Raw genomic sequence first — 19,835 nt, 5'->3', positions numbered from 1 at the left:
AAATAGAAGAAAATAGAAGAAGTTCAAGATGATGGTCAATCACCCTCGGTCTGGGGCTCCATGCAAGATCTCACCTCGTGGGGCATCAATGATCATGAGGAAGGTGAGGGATCAGCCCAGAACTACACGGCAGGACCTGGTCAATGACCTGAAGAGAGCTGGGACCACAGTCTCAAAGAAAACCATTAGTAACACACTACGCCGTCATGGATTAAAATCCTGCAGCGCACACAAGGTCCCCCTGCTCAAGCAGGCGCATGTCCAGGCCCGTCTGAAGTTTGCCAATGACCATCTGGATGATCCAGAGGAGGAATGGGAGAAGGTCATGTGGTCTGATGATTCAAAAATAGAGCTTTTTGGTCTAAACTCCACTCACTGTGTTTGGAGGAAGAAGAAGGATGAGTACAACCCCAAGAACACCATCCCAACCGTGAAGCATGGAGGTGGAAACATCATTCTTTGGGGATGCTTTTCTGCAAAGGGGACAGGACGACTGCACCGTATTGAGGGGAGGATGGATGGGGCCATGTATTGCGAGATCTTAGCCAACAACCTCCTTCCCTCAGTAAGAGCATTGATGATGGGTCGTGGCTGGGTCTTCCAGCATGACAACGACCCGAAACACATAGCCAGGGCAACTAAGGAGTGGCTCCGTAAGAAGTATCTCAAGGTCCTGGAGTGGCCTAGCCAGTCTCCAGACCTGAACCCAATAGAAAATCTTTGGAGGGAGCTGAAAGTCCGTATTGCCCAGCGACAGCCCCGAAACCTGAAGGATCTGGAGAAGGTCTGTATGGAGGAGTGGGCCAAAATCCCTGCTGCAGTGTGTGCAAACCTGGTCAAGAACTACAGGAAACGTATGATCTCTGTAATTGCAAACAAAGGATTCTGTACCAAATATTAAGTTCTGCTTTTCTGATGTATCAAATACTTATGTCATGCAATAAAATGCTAATTAATTACTTAAAAATCATACAATGTGATTTTCGGGATTTTTGTTTTAGATTCCGTCTCTCACAGTTGAAGTGTACCTATGATAAAAATTACAGACCTCTACATGCTTTGTAAGTAGGAAAATCTGCAAAATCGGCAGTGTATCAAATACTTGTTCTCCCCACTGTATGTGCGCTGTTGGAGGATACAGTGGGGCAAAAAAGTATTTAGTCAGCCACCAATTGTGCAAGTTCTCACACTTAAAAAGATGAGAGAGGCCTGTAATCTTCATCATAGGTACACTTCAACTATGACAGACAAAATTAGAAAAAAAAATCCAGAAAATCACATTGTAGGATTTTTTATGAATTTATTTGCAAACGATGGTGGAAAATAAGTATTTGGTCACCTACAAACAAGCAAGATTTCTGGCTCTCACAGACCTGTAACTTCTTCTTTAAGAGGCTCCTCTGTCCTCCACTCGTTACCTGTATTAATGGCACCTGTTTGAACTTGTTATCAGTATAAAAGACACCTGTCCACAACCTCAAACAGTCACACTCCAAACTCCACTATGGCCAAGACCAAAGAGCTGTCAAAGGACACCAGAAACAAAATTGTAGACCTGCACCAGGCTGGGAAGACTGAATCTGCAATAGGTAAGCAGCTTGGTTTGAAGAAATCAACTGTGGGAGCAATTATTAGGAAATGGAAGACATACAAGACCACTGATAATCTCCCTCGATCTGGGGCTCCACGCAAGATCTCACCCCATGGGGTCAAAATGATCACAAGAACGGTGAGCAAAAATCCCAGAACCACACGGGGGGACCTAGTGAATGACCTGCAGAGAGCTGGGACCAAAGTAACAAAGCCTACCATCAGTAACACACTACGCCGCCAGGGACTCAAATCCTGCAGTGCCAGACGTGTCCCCCTGCTTAAGCCAGTACATGTCCAGGCCCGTCTGAAGTTTGCTAGAGAGCATTTGGATGATCCAGAAGAAGATTGGGAGAATGTCATATGGTCAGATGAAACCAAAATAGAACTTTTTGGTAAAAACTCAACTCGTCGTGTTTGGAGGACAAAGAATGCTGAGTTGCATCCAAAGAACACCATACCTACTGTGAAGCATGGGGGAGGAAACATCATGCTTTGGGGCTGTTTTTCTGCAAAGGGACCAGGACGACTGATCCGTGTAAAGGAAAGAATGAATGGGGCCATGTATCGTGAGATTTTGAGTGAGAACCTCCTTCCATCAGCAAGGGCATTGAAGATGAAACGTGGCTGGGTCTTTCAGCATGACAATGATCCCAAACACACCGCCCGGGCAACGAAGGCGTGGCTTCGTAAGAAGCATTTCAAGGTCCTGGAGTGGCCTAGCCAGTCTCCAGATCTCAACCCCATAGAAAATCTTTGGAGGGAGTTGAAAGTCCGTGTTGCCCAGCAACAGCCCCAAAACATCACTGCTCTAGAGGAGATCTGCATGGAGGAATGGGCCAAAATACCAGCAACAGTGTGTGAGAACCTTGTGAAGACTTACAGAAAACGTTTGACCTCTGTCATTGCCAACAAAGGGTATATAACAAAGTATTGAGATACACTTTTGTTATTGACCAAATACTTATTTTCCACCATCATTTGCAAATAAATTCATAAAAAATCCTACAATGTGATTTTCTGGATTTTTTCTTCTCATTTTGTCTGTCATAGTTGAAGTGTACCTATGATGAAAATTACAGGCCTCTCTCATCTTTTTAAGTGGGAGAACTTGCACAATTGGTGGTGACTAAATACTTTTTTGCCCCACTGTATGTCTTGATGTCGTGCTCAATGTTTTTATGCTGTACAATGTTTTATTTTGTTTGTGGGAAAAAATGAAAAAATAAACTCTACATTTATTTTTATTTTTTTTAACTTCCACCTTGCTTGGCGTGGATTCAGCCTCCTCGTTGTCCCTATGTACTCCAGGTTCCGATGGTCAGTGAGGATGATGAATGGGTCCTTGGCGCCCTCCAGCCAGTGTCTCCACTCCTCTAATGCCAACTTCACCGCCAGGAGCTCTCGATCGCCGACGTCGTAATTCCTCTCTGCAGGGGACAGTTTCTTTGAGCAATGTGCACACGGATACAAATTTTGTGGATTAGCTTGTCGTTGAGACAGAACTGCCCCCACCCCCACCTCTGAAGCGTCCACCTCCACCACAAAGGATATAGTGGGATCTGGGTGTTTGAGCAATGGGGCGGAGGTGAAACGTCCCTTCAGTGGGCGGAAGGCCTCGTCAGCTGCTGGACTCCACACCAACCTACGGGGACCACCCTTGAGGAGAGAGGGGAGGCGATGGAGATAAAGTTCCTGATGAAATGGCGGTACAAAACATTGTAACCCCTTTATGGTGGTTGGGACTGGCCATGACCTGCCCGCATCTACCTTCTTGACGTCCATCTTCACTCCTTGCGGGCTGATTCGGTAGCCTAGGAAGGAAACAGCCTCCTAATGAAACTACCACTTTTAAGCCTTGACAAACAGTTGGCTAGCCAGGAGGGGTTCCAGGACTACTCTGATGTGTGCGATGTGATCTTCCAAGGTAGCCGAGTAGACCAGGATGTTGTCGATATACACGACCACCTGGTGTCCGAGCATGTTCCGGAACACCTCGTTGACAAATGCCTGGAACACTGACGGAGCATTGGCTAAGCCAAAATGCATCACCAAGTACTCAGTGACCAGACATCATGCTAAAAGCTGTCTTCCATTCATCCCCCCCGGGATGCAGATGAGATCGTATGCACTCCGCAGGTCCAATTTAGTAAAGAACCGGGCCCCGCGTAGCTGTTCGATGTCTGCTGGCACCAACAGGAGAGGGTAACGGTACTTGGTGGTGATATCATTGAGTCCTCTGTAATCAATACACGGGTGTAACCCTCCAGCCTTCTTGGACACGAAGAAGAAGCATGCAGATGCAGGAGAAGTGGACGAGCGGATAAAACCTTGGTGGAGAGCCTCATGGATGTACTCCTCCATGGCCTTAGTTTCAGCCACCGACAGAGGGTAGATGCGGGGGCGCAGAGCCTGCAAGCAGGTAGATGGCACAGTCCCATGGGCGATAAGGAGGGAGACAGGTGTTGCGGGTCTTGGAAAATACATCCAGCAGGTCCTGGTATACTATACCTCCAGGATGTTGGGCTGAAGGGCAACCACAGGACTCTCAACCGACGTGGAACCACAGGGGACAGGAAATCAGGTCCTCCGGCATTCGGGTGCCCAGTCCGTGATTTTCATGAGATTGTGTGGTTATGGCATTGAAGCCAAGGGAGGCCGAGGATGAACTTGTGAGCTGGTGCACTGGTGATGAAGAAGGGAATGTTCTCCTGATGGATGGACTCTATGGTGAGGGTGAGTGGTTTGGTGATGTGTGTGATGGATCCGGAACCTAGTGGCCGATTACTGAGGGCTTGAACCGGGAAAGGAGAGGAGAGCGGGTATGAGGTGATGTTAAGAGAGGAGGCAAGGGTCTGGTCAATAACGTTCCCCGTGGCACCGGAATCCACTAACACTGTAGAAACAGTACATGAGGGACAGTCAACTAGTGTGATTGACACCAAAAAGGGTTTGCCAGAAAGTGATGATTAGGGGATACTCACACCTGCCCCAGGAGGTGGAAGATCACGTGACAGTCCCTCTGCTCTTGTGGATCCCGAGTTGGGACAAACCGGACATTGCTGAAGCCCTCCTTGACCACAATAGAGACAGAGCCCCAGCTGTCTCCGTCTGCGTCGCTCTACCGCGGGGAGGCGTGTGGCCCCTACCTCCATGGGTTCAGGCTCTGATCCAAGGTGTTCACTGAGGGAGGGAGAGAAGCAATGAGAGTACCGACGCTCCCGAAGTAGATTATCCAGACGGATGGCCATCGCAATGAATGCGTACAAGGAGAGGTTGTCATCTCGACAGGCCAGTTCCGTCTGAACCTCCTCGCGCAGTCCTCTTCTGAATAGCGTATGAAGCGCCGGCTCATTCCATCCGCTGGATGCTGCTACTGTCCGGAAGGTGAGCGAGTACTCAGCAGAAGTCTGGTCCTCCTGCCGAAGTTGGAGTAGGCGCTCACCCTCCTCTCTGCCTTCCGGTGGATGATCGTAGATACCTCTGAACAGAGCCATGAACCACTCATATGAATTCAGCTCCTCCTCTCCTCTCTCCCAGACGGCTGTGGCCCATTCCAACGCCCGCCTAGTCAGCAGAGAAATAACCGTGGCAACCTTGGACCTCTCGGTGGTTGGGGCTCCCATCTGGTGCGCAAAGAAGAGGGAGCACTGTAGTAGGAAGCCACGCCATTTAATATCAAATCAAATCCCCCGACTTCTGGCGCCGACAGAGATGGCCGCCTCGCTTCGCATTCCTAGGAAACTATGCAGTATTTTGTTTTTTTATGTGTTATTTCTTACATTGTTACCCCAGGAAATATTAGGTTTTATTACATACAGTCGGGAGGAACTATTGGATATAAGAGCAACGTCAACTCACCAACATTACGACCAGGAATACAACTTTCCCGAAGCGGATCCTCTGTTTGGTCCACGACCCAGGACAATGGATCGGATCCCAGCCGGCGACCCAAAACAACGGCGCCGCAGAAGGGGCAGACGAAGTGGTCTTCTGGTCAGGCGCCGTAGACGGGCACATCGCGCACTGCTCCCGAGCATACTACTCGCCAATGTCCAGTCTCTTGACAAGGTATACGAAATCCAAGCAAGGGTTTCCTTCCAGAGAGACATCAGAGATTGTAACATTCTTTGTTTCACGGAAACATGGCTCACTCGGGATACGTCCTCAGAGTTGGTACAGCCACCCGGCTTCTTCACGCATCGCGCTGACTGAAACAAACATCTATCTGGTAAGAAGAAGGGCGGGGGTTGTATGCCTTATGATTAACGAGACGTGGTGTGATCATAACAACATACAGGAACTCAAGTCCTTTTGTTCACCTGACCTAGAATTCCTTACAATCAAATGCCAAACGCATTATCTACCAAGAGAATTCTCTTCGATCATAATCACAGTCGTGTATATCCCGCCCCAATCAGACACATCGACGGCCCTGAAAGAACTTAATTTGACTCTATGTAAACTGGAAACCACATATCCTGAGGCTGCATTTATTGTAGCTGGGGATTTTAACAAGACTAATCTGAAAACAAGGCTCCCTAAATTTTATCACCATATTGAATGCGCGAATCCGGGCTGGCAAAACCCTGGATCATTGTTATTCTAACTTCCGCGATGCCCTCCCCCGCCCTCCTTTCGGAAAATCTGACCACAACTCGATTTTGTTGCTCCCAGCCTATAGACAGAAACTAAAACAGGAAGCGCCCATGCTCAGTTCTCTTCAACGCTGGTCAGAAAAATCGGATTCCACGCTTCAAGATTGCTTCGATCACGTGGACTGTGATATGTTCCGTATAGCGTCGGACAATAACATTGATAAATACGCTGATTCGGTGAGCAAGTTTATTAGCAAGTGCATCGGTGATGTTGTACCCACAGCGTCTATTAAAACATTCCCCAACTAGAAACCGTGGATTGATGGCAGCATTCGCGCAAAACTGAAAGTGTGAACCACTGCTTTTAATCAGGGCAAGGTGACCGGAAACATGACCGAATACAAACAGTGTAGCTATTCCCGCCGTATGGCAATCAAACAAGCTAATCATCAGTATAGAGACAAAGTAGAGTCGCAATTTAACGGCTCAGAAACGAGAGGTATGTGGCAGGGTCTACAGTCAATCACGGACTACAAAAGGAAAACCAGCCCCGTCGCTGACCACGATGTCTTGCTCCCAGACAAACTTTACAACTTCTTTGCTCGCTTTGAGGACAACACAGTGCCACTGACACGGCCTGCTACCAAAACCTGCGGGCTCTCCTTCACTGCAGCCAACGTGAGTAAAACATTTAAACATGTTAACCCTCGCAAGGCTGCCGGCCCAGACGGCATCCCCAGCCGCGTCCTCAGAGCATGCACAGACCAGATGGCTGGTGTGTTTACGGACATATTCAATCAATCCTTATCCCAGTCTGCTGTTCCCACATGCTTCAAGAGGGCCACCTTTGTTCCTGTTCCCAAGAAAGCGAAGGTAACTGACCTAAACAACTATCGCCCCGTAGCACTCACTTCCGTCATCATGAAGTGCTTTGAGAGACTAGTCAAGGACCGTATCACTTCCATCCTACCTGACACCCTAGACCCACTCCAACTTGCTTACCACCCCAATCGCAATCACACTGCACACTGCCCTAACCCATCTGACAAGAGGAATACCTATGTAAGAATGCTGTTCATTGACTACAGCTCAGCATTTAACACCATAGTTCCCTCCAAACTCGTCATTAAGCTCGAGACCCTGGGTCTCGACCCCGCCGTGTGCAACAGGGGCCACTCAGGGTACATGCTTAGTCCTCTCCTGTATTCCCTGTTCACCCACGACTGCGTGGCAACAACACAACTCCAACACCATCATTAAGTTTGCTGACAACACAGCAGTGGTAGGCCTGATCATCGACAACGATGAGACAGCCTATAGGGAAGAGGTCAGAGACCTGGCAGTGTGGTGCAAGGACAACAACCTCTCCCTAAATGTGAGCAAGACAAAGAAGCTAATCATGGACTACAGGAAAAGGCAGGCCGAACAGGCCCACATTAACATCGACGGGGCTGTAGTGGAGCAGGTCGAGAGTTTCAAGTTCCTTGGTGTCCACATTACCAACATACTATCATGGTCCAAACAAACCAAGACAGTCGTGAAGAGGGCACAACCTTTTCCCCCTCAGGAGACTGAAAATATTTGTCATGGGTCCCCAGATCCTCAAAAGGTTATACAGCTGCACCATTGAGAGCATCCTGACCGGTTGCATCACCGCCTGGTATGGCAACTGCTCGGCATCTGACCATAAGGCGCACCAGTGGGTAGTGTGTACGACCCAGTACATCACTGGGGCCAATCTTCCTACCATCCAGGACCTATATACTAGGCGGTGTCAGAGGAAGGCCAACATTTTTTCTGCTACTCTTCCTGGGGTCAATTCAAAACACGAAACATGACATAATACCAGTGGTGTAAAGTACTTAAGTAAAAATACTTTAAAGTACTACTTAATGAAGTCGTTTTTTGGGGTATCTGTACTTTACTATTAATATTTTTTACAACTTTTACTTTTGCTTCACTACATTCCAAATGAAAATTATGTACTTTTCACTCGATACATTTCCCCTGACAGCCAAAAGTGCTCGTTACATTTTGAATGCTTAGCAGGACAGAACATGGTCCAATTCACACACTTATCAAGAAGACATCCCTGGTCATCCCTACTGCCTCTGATCTGGCGGACTCACGAAACATAAATTCTTTGTTTGTAAATTGTCTGAGTGTTGGAGTGTGCCCCTGGCTATCCGTAAATGTAAAAAAAAAAAAAAAAAAAATTGTGCCTACTTGTCTGCTTAATATAAGTAATTAGAAATTATTCATACTTTTACTTTTGATATTTAAGTAAATTTTTTGTAATTACATTTACTTTTGATACTTAAGTATATTTAAAACAAAATACTTTTAGACTTTTACTCAAGTAGTATTTTACTGGGTGACTTTTACTTTTACTTGAGTAGTTTTCTATTAAGATATCTTTATGTTTACTCAAGTATGACAATTGGGTACTTTGTCCACCACTGCATAATACAGAACATTAATAGACAATAACAGTTCAAGGACAGAACTACATACATTTGAAGTCGGAAGTTTACATACACTTAGGTTGGAGTCATTAAAACTAGTTTTTCAACCACTCCACAAATTTCTTGTTAGTAAACTATAGTTTTGGCAAGTCGGTTAGGGCAAATAGTTTGTGCATGACATAAGTCATTTTTCCAACAATTGTTTACAGACAGATTATTTCACTTATAATTCCATGTATCACAATTCCAGTGGGTCAGAAGTTTACATACACTAAGTTGACTGTGCCTTTAAACAGGTTGGACAATTCCAGAAAACTCAGTGCCTCTTTGCTTGACATCATGGGAAAATCAAAATTAAATCAGCCAAGACCTCAGAAAGAAAATTGTAGACCTCCACAAGTCTGGTTCATCCTTGGGAGCAATTTCCAAATGCCTGAAGGTACCATGTTCATCTGTACAAACAATAGTACGCAAGTATAACCACCATGGGACCACGCAGCTGTCATACCGCTCAGGAAGAGACGCGTTCTGTCTCCTAGAGATGAACGTACTTTGGTGCAAAAAGTGAAAATCAATCCCAGCACAAAAGCAAAGGACCTTGTGAAGATGCTGGAGGAAACAGGTACAAAAGTATCTATATCCACAGTAAAACAAGTCCTATATCGACTTAACCTGAAAGGTTACACCATCCCAAAACCGCCATAAAAAAAGCAGACTACGGTTTGCAACTGCACATGGGGACAAAGATCGTACTTTTTGGAGAAATGTCCTCTGGTCTGATGAAACAAAAATATAACTATTTGGCCATAATGACCATCGTTATGTTTGGAGGAAAAAGTGGGACGCTTGCAAGCCGAAGAAAACCATCCCAACCGTGAAGCACAGGGGTGGCAACATCATGCTGTGGGGGTGCTTTGCTGCAGGAGGGACTGGTGCACTTCACAAAATAGATGGCATCATAAGGGAGGAAAATGTTGTGCATATGTTGAAGCAACATCTCTAGACATCAGTCAGAAAGTTAAAGCTTGGTCGCAAATTGGTCTTCCAAATGGACAATGACCCCAAGCATAGTTCCAAAGTTGTAGCAAAATTGCTTAAGGACAACAAAGCCAAGGTATTGGAGTGGCCATCACAAAGCCCTGACCTCAATCCCATAGAAAATTTGTGGGCAGAACTGAAAAAGCGTGTGTGAGCAAGGAGGCCTTACAAACCTGACTCAGTTACACCAGCTCTGTCAGGAGGAATGGGCCGAAATTCACCCAATTTATTGTGGGAAGCTTGTGGACGGCTACCCGAAATGTTTGACCCAAGTTGAACAATTTAAAGGCAATGCTACCAAATATAATTGAGTGTATGTAAACTTCTGACCCACTGGGAATGTGATGAAAGAAATAAAAGCTAAAATAAATCATTCTCTCTACTATTATTCTGACATTTCACATTCTTAAAATAAAGTGGTGATCCTAACTGACCTAAGACAGGGATTAAATGTCAGGAATTGTGAAAAACTGAGTATAAATGTAGTTGGCTAAGGTGTATGTAAACTTCCGACTTCAACTGTAAATTAAATAACGGCCTACATATCATTACATACAATCAAAATATCTAGGTCAAATAGGGTAGAGGCCTTGTGCTGTAAGGTGTTGCTTTGTCAGTTTTTTAAAAACCAGGTTTGCTGTTCATTTTGGCAATATGAGATGGAAGGGAGTTCCATTCAATAATGTCTCTATATAATACTGTACGCTTTCTTGAATTTGTTCTGGATTTGGGAACTGTGAAAAGACCCCCGGTAGCATGTCTGGTGGGTAAGTGTGTGTGTCAGTTGACTATGTAAACAATTTGGAATTTTCAGCACATTAAGGTTTCTTATAAAAATAAGTGATGCAGTCAGTCTCTCCTCAACTCTTAGCCAAGAGAGACTGGCATGCATAGTATTTATATTAGCCCTGATTACAATGAAAAGCAAGATGTGCCGCTATGTTCTGGGCCAGCTGCAGCTTAACTAGGTCTTTCTTTGCAGCACTTGACCACATGACTGGACAATAATCAAGATAATCAACAAAACTAGAGCCTGCAGGAGTTGCTTTTTTTAGTGTGGTGTCAAAGAAAGCAGAGCATCTTTTTTTAATGGACAGACCTCTCCCCATCTTTACAACCATTGAATCTACACGTTTTGACCATGACAGTTTTCAATCCAAGGTAACACCAAGTAATTAATTACCAGATTCAGCTGAGGTCTAGAGCTTAGGGAATGATTTGTACCAAATACAATGCTCAAATATCATGTAGTAGGCTAAACCTATGGATGTTACATTGAGCTGTGTGAATGGAATATGAATGACAGTCATCCAAAATGCTGTAATAGAAATAAGGCCACGCGTGGGGGCAGGGGGGTATTTTAATGCATTTTAATTCCAGGCTATAAGGCAACAAAACATTTGAAAGGGTGTGTAGAATTTCTGTTGGCACTGTAAGATGAAGGGGTTGTGTTTGCAAGTTTCATAAACATATTTTTGATGTATATTTTTACTTTTAACGTTCTTTTTAAATTTATTTTTATTTTTTACAAAGCAAAGTTATTTGAAGTCACAAGTTGTCTAGTGACGTTTCAGAAGCACGGATCACGTGGTCCACCAGGCATCAGCTGATGACTTCCTTGTTGCCATTCAGCTTGTCGTCAGAGATAAGAGCAATTGTAGAAGCGCTTTCTTTCATCAAAGAACAGACGCGGTTTCCTTGGGCTTGTTGATGTCAAATTGTGGATTAAGGAGGTACTTTGATACGTTTAAAAACTCACTTTAATTTAGTACGTACAGCTTTTCCCCCTTAGCTAGCTAGCTAACCGGCAAGCTAACTTGCACTTCTCACAATCTGTTCTAAATACCGGACTGTAGTGGCTAAATCAATCCATTGAGGGTAATCCTCCTTTTAGCTAGCAACAGTAACGTTAGAGTATCCTGAAATTATGTATGCAGTTTTGGGCTACGTTTTTCGATATCAACATACTCGAAGCCTGCGGGACTATAATGATTGAGTGTCAGTAAAGTTGCAGTTTCTCCGTTTTTTTTGGTCAGTAACGTTGCAATGAATTTTGTCTTGACTCATTTGTAGAATTTTGCAGCTGTGTCCCGCTCCTCTGCCGTCGCTAACATTCTATCCATGAGTACGTCGGACAGTGAAGAGGACACCTACAATGAGAGGACAGCTCTGGTTGCACCCGAGATACCGTCTGTGCCATCTTACCAACAAGACCCCGACCAAACCCAGCCTGCAGACATGGAGCCCAGGGTAGGTGTCCTCTGCACTGTTGGGCAAGTGCCCTTTCCCACAGCGGGGACACCTTGGATCATTTCAATGGCTCTATCTCAATTGGTCTTCCTTGTATCCTATATCCTCACCTCCTTTGCAAATGTATTGGAGGAGATGGTCCAAGGTCGCTCCCTGGACCCTCCCCAACGCATTTTGAGAAGTCGGCGAGGGGAGAGGATGCAAGGAATTTAGGATGACTTGAGAAAGAGCCTTTGAATCAAGTGTCCGCAGCTCTTAGATAGTGGTGATGGTGTTGAAGATATACTGTGGGTATCACAGGCACTACTTGCTATTTTCTATTGACTTCTTCATAGTGCAATAATAACACTATTATTCACACCATGTACTATTTCCATGTGATAAGCAATGCTAGAAAATGCTCCGTTACCTTGCAGCGGCGCCTGGTGGCCCCAGATTCTGCAGCTGAACCCCCCAGCCTGAACAGGAGTGCCGCGGAGCAGGAGCACCTAGACCTGGAAGAAGACGAGGAGCTCACACTCAAGTACGGCGCCAAGCATGTCATCATGCTGTTCGTTCCCGTCACCCTTTGCATGGTGGTCGTCGTAGCCACCATAAAGTCGGTCAGCTTCTACACTGAGAAGGATGGACAGCAGCTGTAAGTGTTTTTTTCCCCTTCCGTTTAGCAGCCTAACTTGGGTTATATTCATGAGGCATCAAACGGACAGAAGCAGGGAGGGGCTGCTATCTGGACCTTTCCAATAAGAAATGCACATTTTCGTGTTCCGTTTCAAAATGTTTTCTGTTGTGCCCTATTGAACACGACCCAGCGTAATATGAGAAGAGATGCTTCTATGCAGGACATTATGAGAAGGAAGTGGTTATTGCATATCTTTATGACAGATCCTTAAGGGATCTTTTCCTGTGATTTGACACTGACATGCTTAGAACTTAGTAGACACTAATGTCTTTATACTTGAGTATGTGACTGGTTTTCCCAAACTTTAGTACAAGCTAAGTTCATATCTATCTTTCTGGAACTAAGGCTAAATTAGGGGTGGCCAACCCTCCCTCTGGACATGGGGAGCTACTGGGTGTGCAGGCTTTTGCTCCAGCCCTACTATAGCAGCCTGAAACCCGGAACCTGATTTTGTAGAATAAGGTTGTGTTCGAGTAGGGCTGGAGCAAAATCCTGCAGGAGGGTAGCTAGCTAGTAATCTGAGAAGGATGGTTGGCCACTCCTCCTGAGATAAAGATTAGTTGTAGATTATATTAGGTTTAGAGTGAAGTTCTGCTGGCTCTGAGGTAGAGTATCTTATGATAAGCTGTAGACCACACTATTTACCAAGAGTTTTCATCTATATTCTTCGTAGCTGTTTATTTACCACCACAAACTGATGCTGGCACTAAGACTGCACTCAATGAGTTGTATACGGCCCTAAGCAAACAGGAAAACCCTCATCGAGGCGGCGCTCCTATTGGCCGGGGACTTTATTGCAGGGAAACCGTTTTACCTCATTTCTATCAGCATATTAAATGTGCAACCAGAGGGGAAAAAACTCTAGACCACCTTTACACCACAAACAGAGATGCGCACAAAGCTCTCCCTCGCCCTCCATTTGGCAAATCTGACCATTTTATCCTCCTGATTCCTGTTTTCAAGCAAAAACTAAAGCAGGAAGCACCAGTGACTCGGTCAATAAAGAAGTGGTCAGATGACACAGATGCTAAGCTACAGGACTGTTTTGCTAGCACAGATGGGGAATATGTTCCGGGTTTCTTTGAGCGGTACACCACATCAGCCACTGGCTTCATCAATGAGTGCATCGATGACTTCGTCTCCATAGTGACCGTACGTACATACCCCAACCAGAAGCCATGAATTACAGACAACATCCACACTGAGCTAAAGGGTTGAGCTGCCGCTTTCAAGGAGCGGGACTCTAACCCGGACGTTTATAAGAAATCCCGCGATGTCCTCCGACGAACCATCAAACAGGTAAAGTGTTAATATAGGACTAAGATTGAATCGTACTAGACCGGCTCCGACGCTCGTCAGATGTGGCAGGGCTTGCAAACTATTAGACTACACACAGCCACGAGCTGCCCAGTGACAAGAGCCGACTAGAAGAGCTAAACTACTTCTATGCTCGCTTCGAGGTTAGCAACACTGAAGCATGCATGACAGCATCAGCTGTTCCATACGACTGTGTGATCACGCTCTCTGTAGCCGATGTGAGTAAGACCTTTAAACAGGTCAACATTCACCGCAGAGCCAGACAGATTACCAGGACGTGTACTCCGAGCATGCGCTGACCAACTGGCAAGTGTCTTCACTGGCATTTTCAACTTCTCCCTGTCTGAATCTGTAATACCAACATGTGTCAAGCAGACCGCCATAGTCCCTGTGCCCAATAACACTAAGGTAACCTGCCTAAATGACTACCGACCTGTAGCACTCACATCTGTAGCCATGAAGTGCTTTGAAAGGCTGGTCATGGATCACATCAACACCATTATCCCAGAAACCCTAGACCCACTCCAATTTCCATACCACCCCAACAGCTCCACAGATGAAGCAATCTCTATTGCACTCCACACTGCCCTTTCGCACCTGGACAAAAGGAACATCTACGTGAGAATGCTATTCATTGACTACATCTCAGCATTCAACACCATAGTGTCCTTCAAGCTCATCACTAAGCTAAAGACCCTGGGACTAAACACCTCCCTCTGCAACTGAATCCTGGACTTCCTGATGGGCCGCCCCCAGGTGGTAAGGGTAGGTAACAACACATCCGCCATGCTGATCCTCAACACAGGGGCCCCTCAGGGTTGCGTGCTCGGTCCCCTCCTGTATTCCCTTTTCACCCATAACTGCATGGCCAGGCACGACTCCAACACCATCAAGTTTGCCGATGACAACAGTGGTAGGCCTGACCACTGACCACGATGAGACAGCCTATAGGGAGGAGGTCAGAGACCTGGCTGTGTGGGGCCAGGACAACAACCTCTCCCTCAACGTGATCAAGACAAAGGAGATGATTGTGGACTACAGGAAAAGGACCGAGCACGCCCCCATTCTCATCGACGGGGCTGTAGTGGAGCAGGTTGAGAGCTTGAAGTTCCTTGGTGTCCACATCACCAACAAACTATCATGGTCCAAACACACCAAGACAGTCGTGAAGAGGGCACGATAAAGCCTATTCCCCCTCAGGAGCCTGAAAAGATTCGGCATGGGTCCTCAGATCTTAATGAAGTTCTACAGCGGCACCATCGAGAGCATCCTGACTGGTTGCATCACTGCCTGGTATGGCAAGTGCTCGGCCTCCAACCGCAAGACACTACAGAGGGTAGTGCGTGCGGCCCAGCACATCACTGGAGCCTGCCATCGAGGACCTCATTACCAGGCGGTGTACGAGGACGGCCCTAAAAATTGTCAGACTCCAGCCACCCTAGTCATAGATTGTTCTCTCTAGGTCCAAAAGGCTTCTAAACAGCTTCTACCCCCAAGCCATAAGACTCCTGAACAGTTAATCAAATGGGTACCCAGACTATTTGCATTGTCCCCCCCCCCTCCCCACCCCGTCTTTTATGCTGCTGCTACTCTGTTTGTACATGTACATATTACCTTCATTACCTCAACTAACCTGTGTCCCCGCACATTGACTCTGTACCGGTACCCCCTGTATACAGCCTCACTACTGTTATTTTACTGCTGCGCTTTATTTATTTGTTATTTAAATGTTTTACTTATTTTTCTTAACTGCATTGTTGGTTAAGGGCTTGTAAGTATTTCCCTGTATTCAGCACATGTGACTAATATAATTTGATATGATTTCTCAATTTTTTTTAATTTTGTTTTTCATCTCCCAATTTCCCCGAGACACCCTCACAGAGTCGGGTCACGGCCATGTTCTGCTGTTATCATCTGGGAAAATGTAGGGTTACGCGCTTTGCTTAAGGGCACATAATGAACACTACCCAAGGGAATAGGCATCATACAAAGCAGCGGCTCCTTGTATTGGTGCACCATTATGTGTGTGAGTTCAATTCAGATTTGACAAATGTTTCTTTGGTATGGTTCGTAATTTCCTTCCATAAGGATGCCTTCCAACCAAGATTATGAGTCTTGCAGAATTGCACCAGTTTCCTATTAAGACTTTATTTATTTTTAGCTGCCATGATATGGATGGTTGGGATGGCCAACCCAGCAAGAAATGCAGAGCCCACAAATCAAGATACAGGTACGTGTTGTATAATTTCTGCTTATAACCCTTTGACTTTAACAATGCTCAGTTTGTTCTTAGTCTCAACCATAGATAGTTATATTGTCTATGGTTTTTGTTTTGGGGTTTACATTTTTTATTTATTTCACCTTTATTTAACCAGGTAGGCCAGCTGAGAACAGGTTCTCATTTACAACTGCGACCTGGCCAAGATAAAGCAGAGCAGTGCGACAAAAACTACAGAGTTACACATGGGATAAACAAACGTACAGTCAATAACACAATAGAAAAATCTGTATACAGTGTGTGCAATAAATAGGCCAATAGTGGCAAAGTAATTACAATTTAGCAATTTACACTGGAGTGATATGTGCAGTAGAAATACTGGTGTGCAAAAGAGCAGAAAAACAAATGTGGTGATATGAGTTCAAGTGCACTGTAGATTTGAATACAGGACTTAAAATGAATCAACTTTTGCAACCCAAGTGTCCTCGGGGATGAATAGGTCCTACTCAACCGAGGACGACCTAGACGAGGAAGACCGTGAGTACTTTCTGAATCCTAAATCAACCACTAGCCTCTACCTCTTAGGCACATCTGAAGGATCTGATAGGATAGGTGTAAGCAATGGTGGTGAACATTACACCAAGCCTATCAAAATGTAGCCATTTGGCATTTCTAGCCTATCCTTTCAGATCTCCACAAATGCATAGGGGGTGGGGTTCTAGGGGTTGATTGGGGATTGGACAAACAACTCTCATAGCAAATTTTTTTCTCTACTTTTTATTTTGTAATAAATGTGGTTTCTTGTGGTGTGAAACTAATCCAAATGGACATGGTGTGGTATAATCTGCAGGAGGTGTCAAGCTGGGACTGGGGGACTTCATCTTCTACAGTGTGCTGGTGGGGAAGGCTGCCGCCACTGGAGGAGACTGGAACACCACGCTGTCCTGCTTCGTGTCCATTCTCATAGTGAGTGTTACAAACAGACCTAGGGCTGTTGCGGAGGCCGTATTACTGCCACACCGGCAGTCATGAGTCATGACCACAGTAAAATTCCACGTGAACATTGAGTAATCTCCTTTTATCACTCTTGACATGCGTTGGTGGTATTCAACTCGTTAACGACCATCAGGTTGCTAATGGCCTGGTACTCAGGGCTCTATTGTCCCTCTAACCACTCTGACATCAATGCAAAATCACACTTATCATCAACAGTATTGTGCTTTTAAAACTCACCTCACTGTGAAGTTCAACAACTGGTTTAAACTGAGTGGAAAACATGGTCTTTGTGGATGTTGTTTCAAAGTGGACAGCGCTTTCTAAGGTGATGATTAATTCAAAACGCCCATAAGCATATTTAGAGTATATGCATAGGCCTATATATGAGCCCAATTCCCGCTCCCAAAAAATAAATGATTGTGCTGTTATACAATACATAGCGTACCGCATATTATGCACGACAGAAAAACGTTTTTCATTTCTTTGGTACATAATTGGTCTAACCTGTAATCTGAAATTCTAGTAATCGCCTTTGAATGTGTACTGTATTATTATGCATACTGGATGGACTGGTTACCTTATTCTACGCTCCAAACGTTCTATCCATGAGTCTGGAAGTGAACGTATAGCCCTAGGTGATGTTGTTGGTTCATTGATTGTGCAGGGTGGCTTACAGAGTTAGCCTACAAATATAGTGAATAACTTCGTTTTTTCCAATTTGTATTTATGTATGATTAACTGTTCAGTTACAAGTCTGAACTAATGTTCATGATAAGCAGACCCATAGTAAATTAGAAAGGTCGTTTCTGCAGAAACTTTGGAATTGGTGTTGATTGCTAGCCTATTTAGTGTGGTGGCTAAGCTGAAATGGCCCTAAGAACTGTGAATAAGCACCAAATGTGGCCCATTTGTGGATTTGAAATGTTCTTTTTAATGACCCCTTCTGTGTCTCACAGGGACTCTGCCTCACTCTTCTGCTGCTGGCCATATTCAAGAAGGCCCTCCCAGCTCTCCCTATCTCCATCACCTTCGGCCTGGTCTTCTACTTCTCTACAGACAACCTGGTCCGCCCCTTTATGGACAACCTCACTGCCCATCAGTTCTACATCTGACTTCCCTCTGGGGGTCAATAGAATGCACAACAATTTCCCCCCCATGCCTGTTCTGTTTTCCACCAATAGTAGTCTGAGCAAGGATTTGATTGGGGGGGGGGGGCGCTGTAATACTTTTTAATCAGATTGTGTATATTTTTGCTAACAGGTCAACACAAATGAGGATAAAATGCATCAAGTATTGTCTCATGGGGTCTTCAACGTGGCAGATATACAGTAGGTGTATCTGTCTGTTATTTTCCAGATCTAGGATGGCGTCAATTTGTTTCTTCTCATTAGATAGGTCAATTTTGATAAGATGCAGGTCATTGTGAATGATCAGAAGAAATCACATTTGTATTACTACGCACTATAGATCAATTTGAATTAGGCATTTATGTCCCACTCAACCAACTTTGGGTTCTTTTGAGGATAACTTGGCACTTCAATAGTTCAAGTGAAGTGGTAACTTGAACAGTCAAGACATGCTGCAGTGATCCATTCAAGTCAAATCTCCTGGTTTTTAAAGGGGCAGTGCAGTCCAAAACTTGATTTAATGATATTTTCCCACCAAGGTCAAAATAACTCTGAAATTGGGAAAATGATAATACCCTTTTTGTGTGAGGTTTATTTTTTTACTCCTGGAATTTGCCTGTTCAGGTGGGATGGAGTTTTTGGCCCACAGCATGACATCACAATCCAATCTGATTATTCTGACCAATAACCCATTCACAAAAATGGTTAGCTCCTACAGACAGTGAATCTGTCTGGCTGGGGCTTTCTATATAAAGCAGGCATTGAGGTCAGTGTATTAGGTGTTATTTTAAAATTAAAGACTGCTTGGGAGCTTTAATGTCTTTAAAGCAGAAAGTCTATTTTATGGCTTCACTTCTAACCCCCATTGCCATTCTGTAAATAAGCAAGACTATCAAGCATAGATTCAAATGAAAGTTCTGTTTGAGGCACTCTATTCGTCAACAATTGATTCAATCTTGTATGACTTGTAGGAAATTATTTAACTTGACATTTTCTAATAGTTGGTTTGAAACCAAATCATACTCTCTCTATTTTGATAATTGCTGCTGAGTTGCCATGTATGGTGAAGGAGGGTGCCAAAAGGTGTAGGATGGGGGGAGAGGCTGATGCTAGATCTGTACCTAGGGGAAACATCCTGGAGAGCCCGAAAACAGAAACTAAACATGAAGCATGATAGTCCTAACTAGCCTGAAATACAAACTGATGTTCATCAGTTTGTATTGCAGTCTAGGTTCTCACTGAAGACCAAAACTTGCCGGTAGCTTAAAGCTAAAATACTGGTATGCTGTTTGAATGGAGTGCTTTTACATGCAACAAGAGTGTGTAGTCTTTATATTGAAGATATGTTATTTATATTAATACACTTAAATTAAGTTTGAGTTGTGCAATAAAGTGGTACTTCTGCTAAATTAATTCCAAGAGCACAAATCTAACAATGGATGAAAGGGTGATTCTAAAATTAGTTTATGATTAATAGAATGGAGGTTGGGGTGTCTGAGATTTTGACCCTTTTATCAAAGGGGTTCATCACCAGTTCTATAGCTCAACTAGTAGTAT

At 44.7% G+C, this 19,835-nt stretch overlaps 1 protein-coding gene across 1 annotated transcript; it reads left to right on the top strand.

The window, feature by feature from the left end:
- Nucleotides 1-11,261: 11,261 nt before the first annotated feature.
- Nucleotides 11,262-19,691, top strand: LOC139542502 (presenilin-2-like). Its single transcript, XM_071347992.1, has 7 exons — nt 11,262-11,424; nt 11,765-11,941; nt 12,358-12,578; nt 16,099-16,192; nt 16,611-16,692; nt 17,006-17,121; nt 18,108-19,691. The coding sequence occupies exons 2-7, from the start codon at nt 11,813-11,815 to the stop codon at nt 18,261-18,263; spliced, it is 798 nt and encodes a 265-aa protein (XP_071204093.1). The 5' UTR covers nt 11,262-11,424; nt 11,765-11,812; the 3' UTR covers nt 18,264-19,691.
- The last annotated feature ends 144 nt before the right edge of the window (nt 19,692-19,835 follow it).

The sequence above is a fragment of the Salvelinus alpinus genome, chromosome 2 (assembly GCF_045679555.1).
Source record: "Salvelinus alpinus chromosome 2, SLU_Salpinus.1, whole genome shotgun sequence".
Classification (NCBI taxonomy): Eukaryota; Metazoa; Chordata; class Actinopteri; order Salmoniformes; family Salmonidae; genus Salvelinus; species Salvelinus alpinus.
Note: the sequence above shows the minus strand (reverse complement) of the source record. Positions and strands in the feature narration are given on the sequence as shown.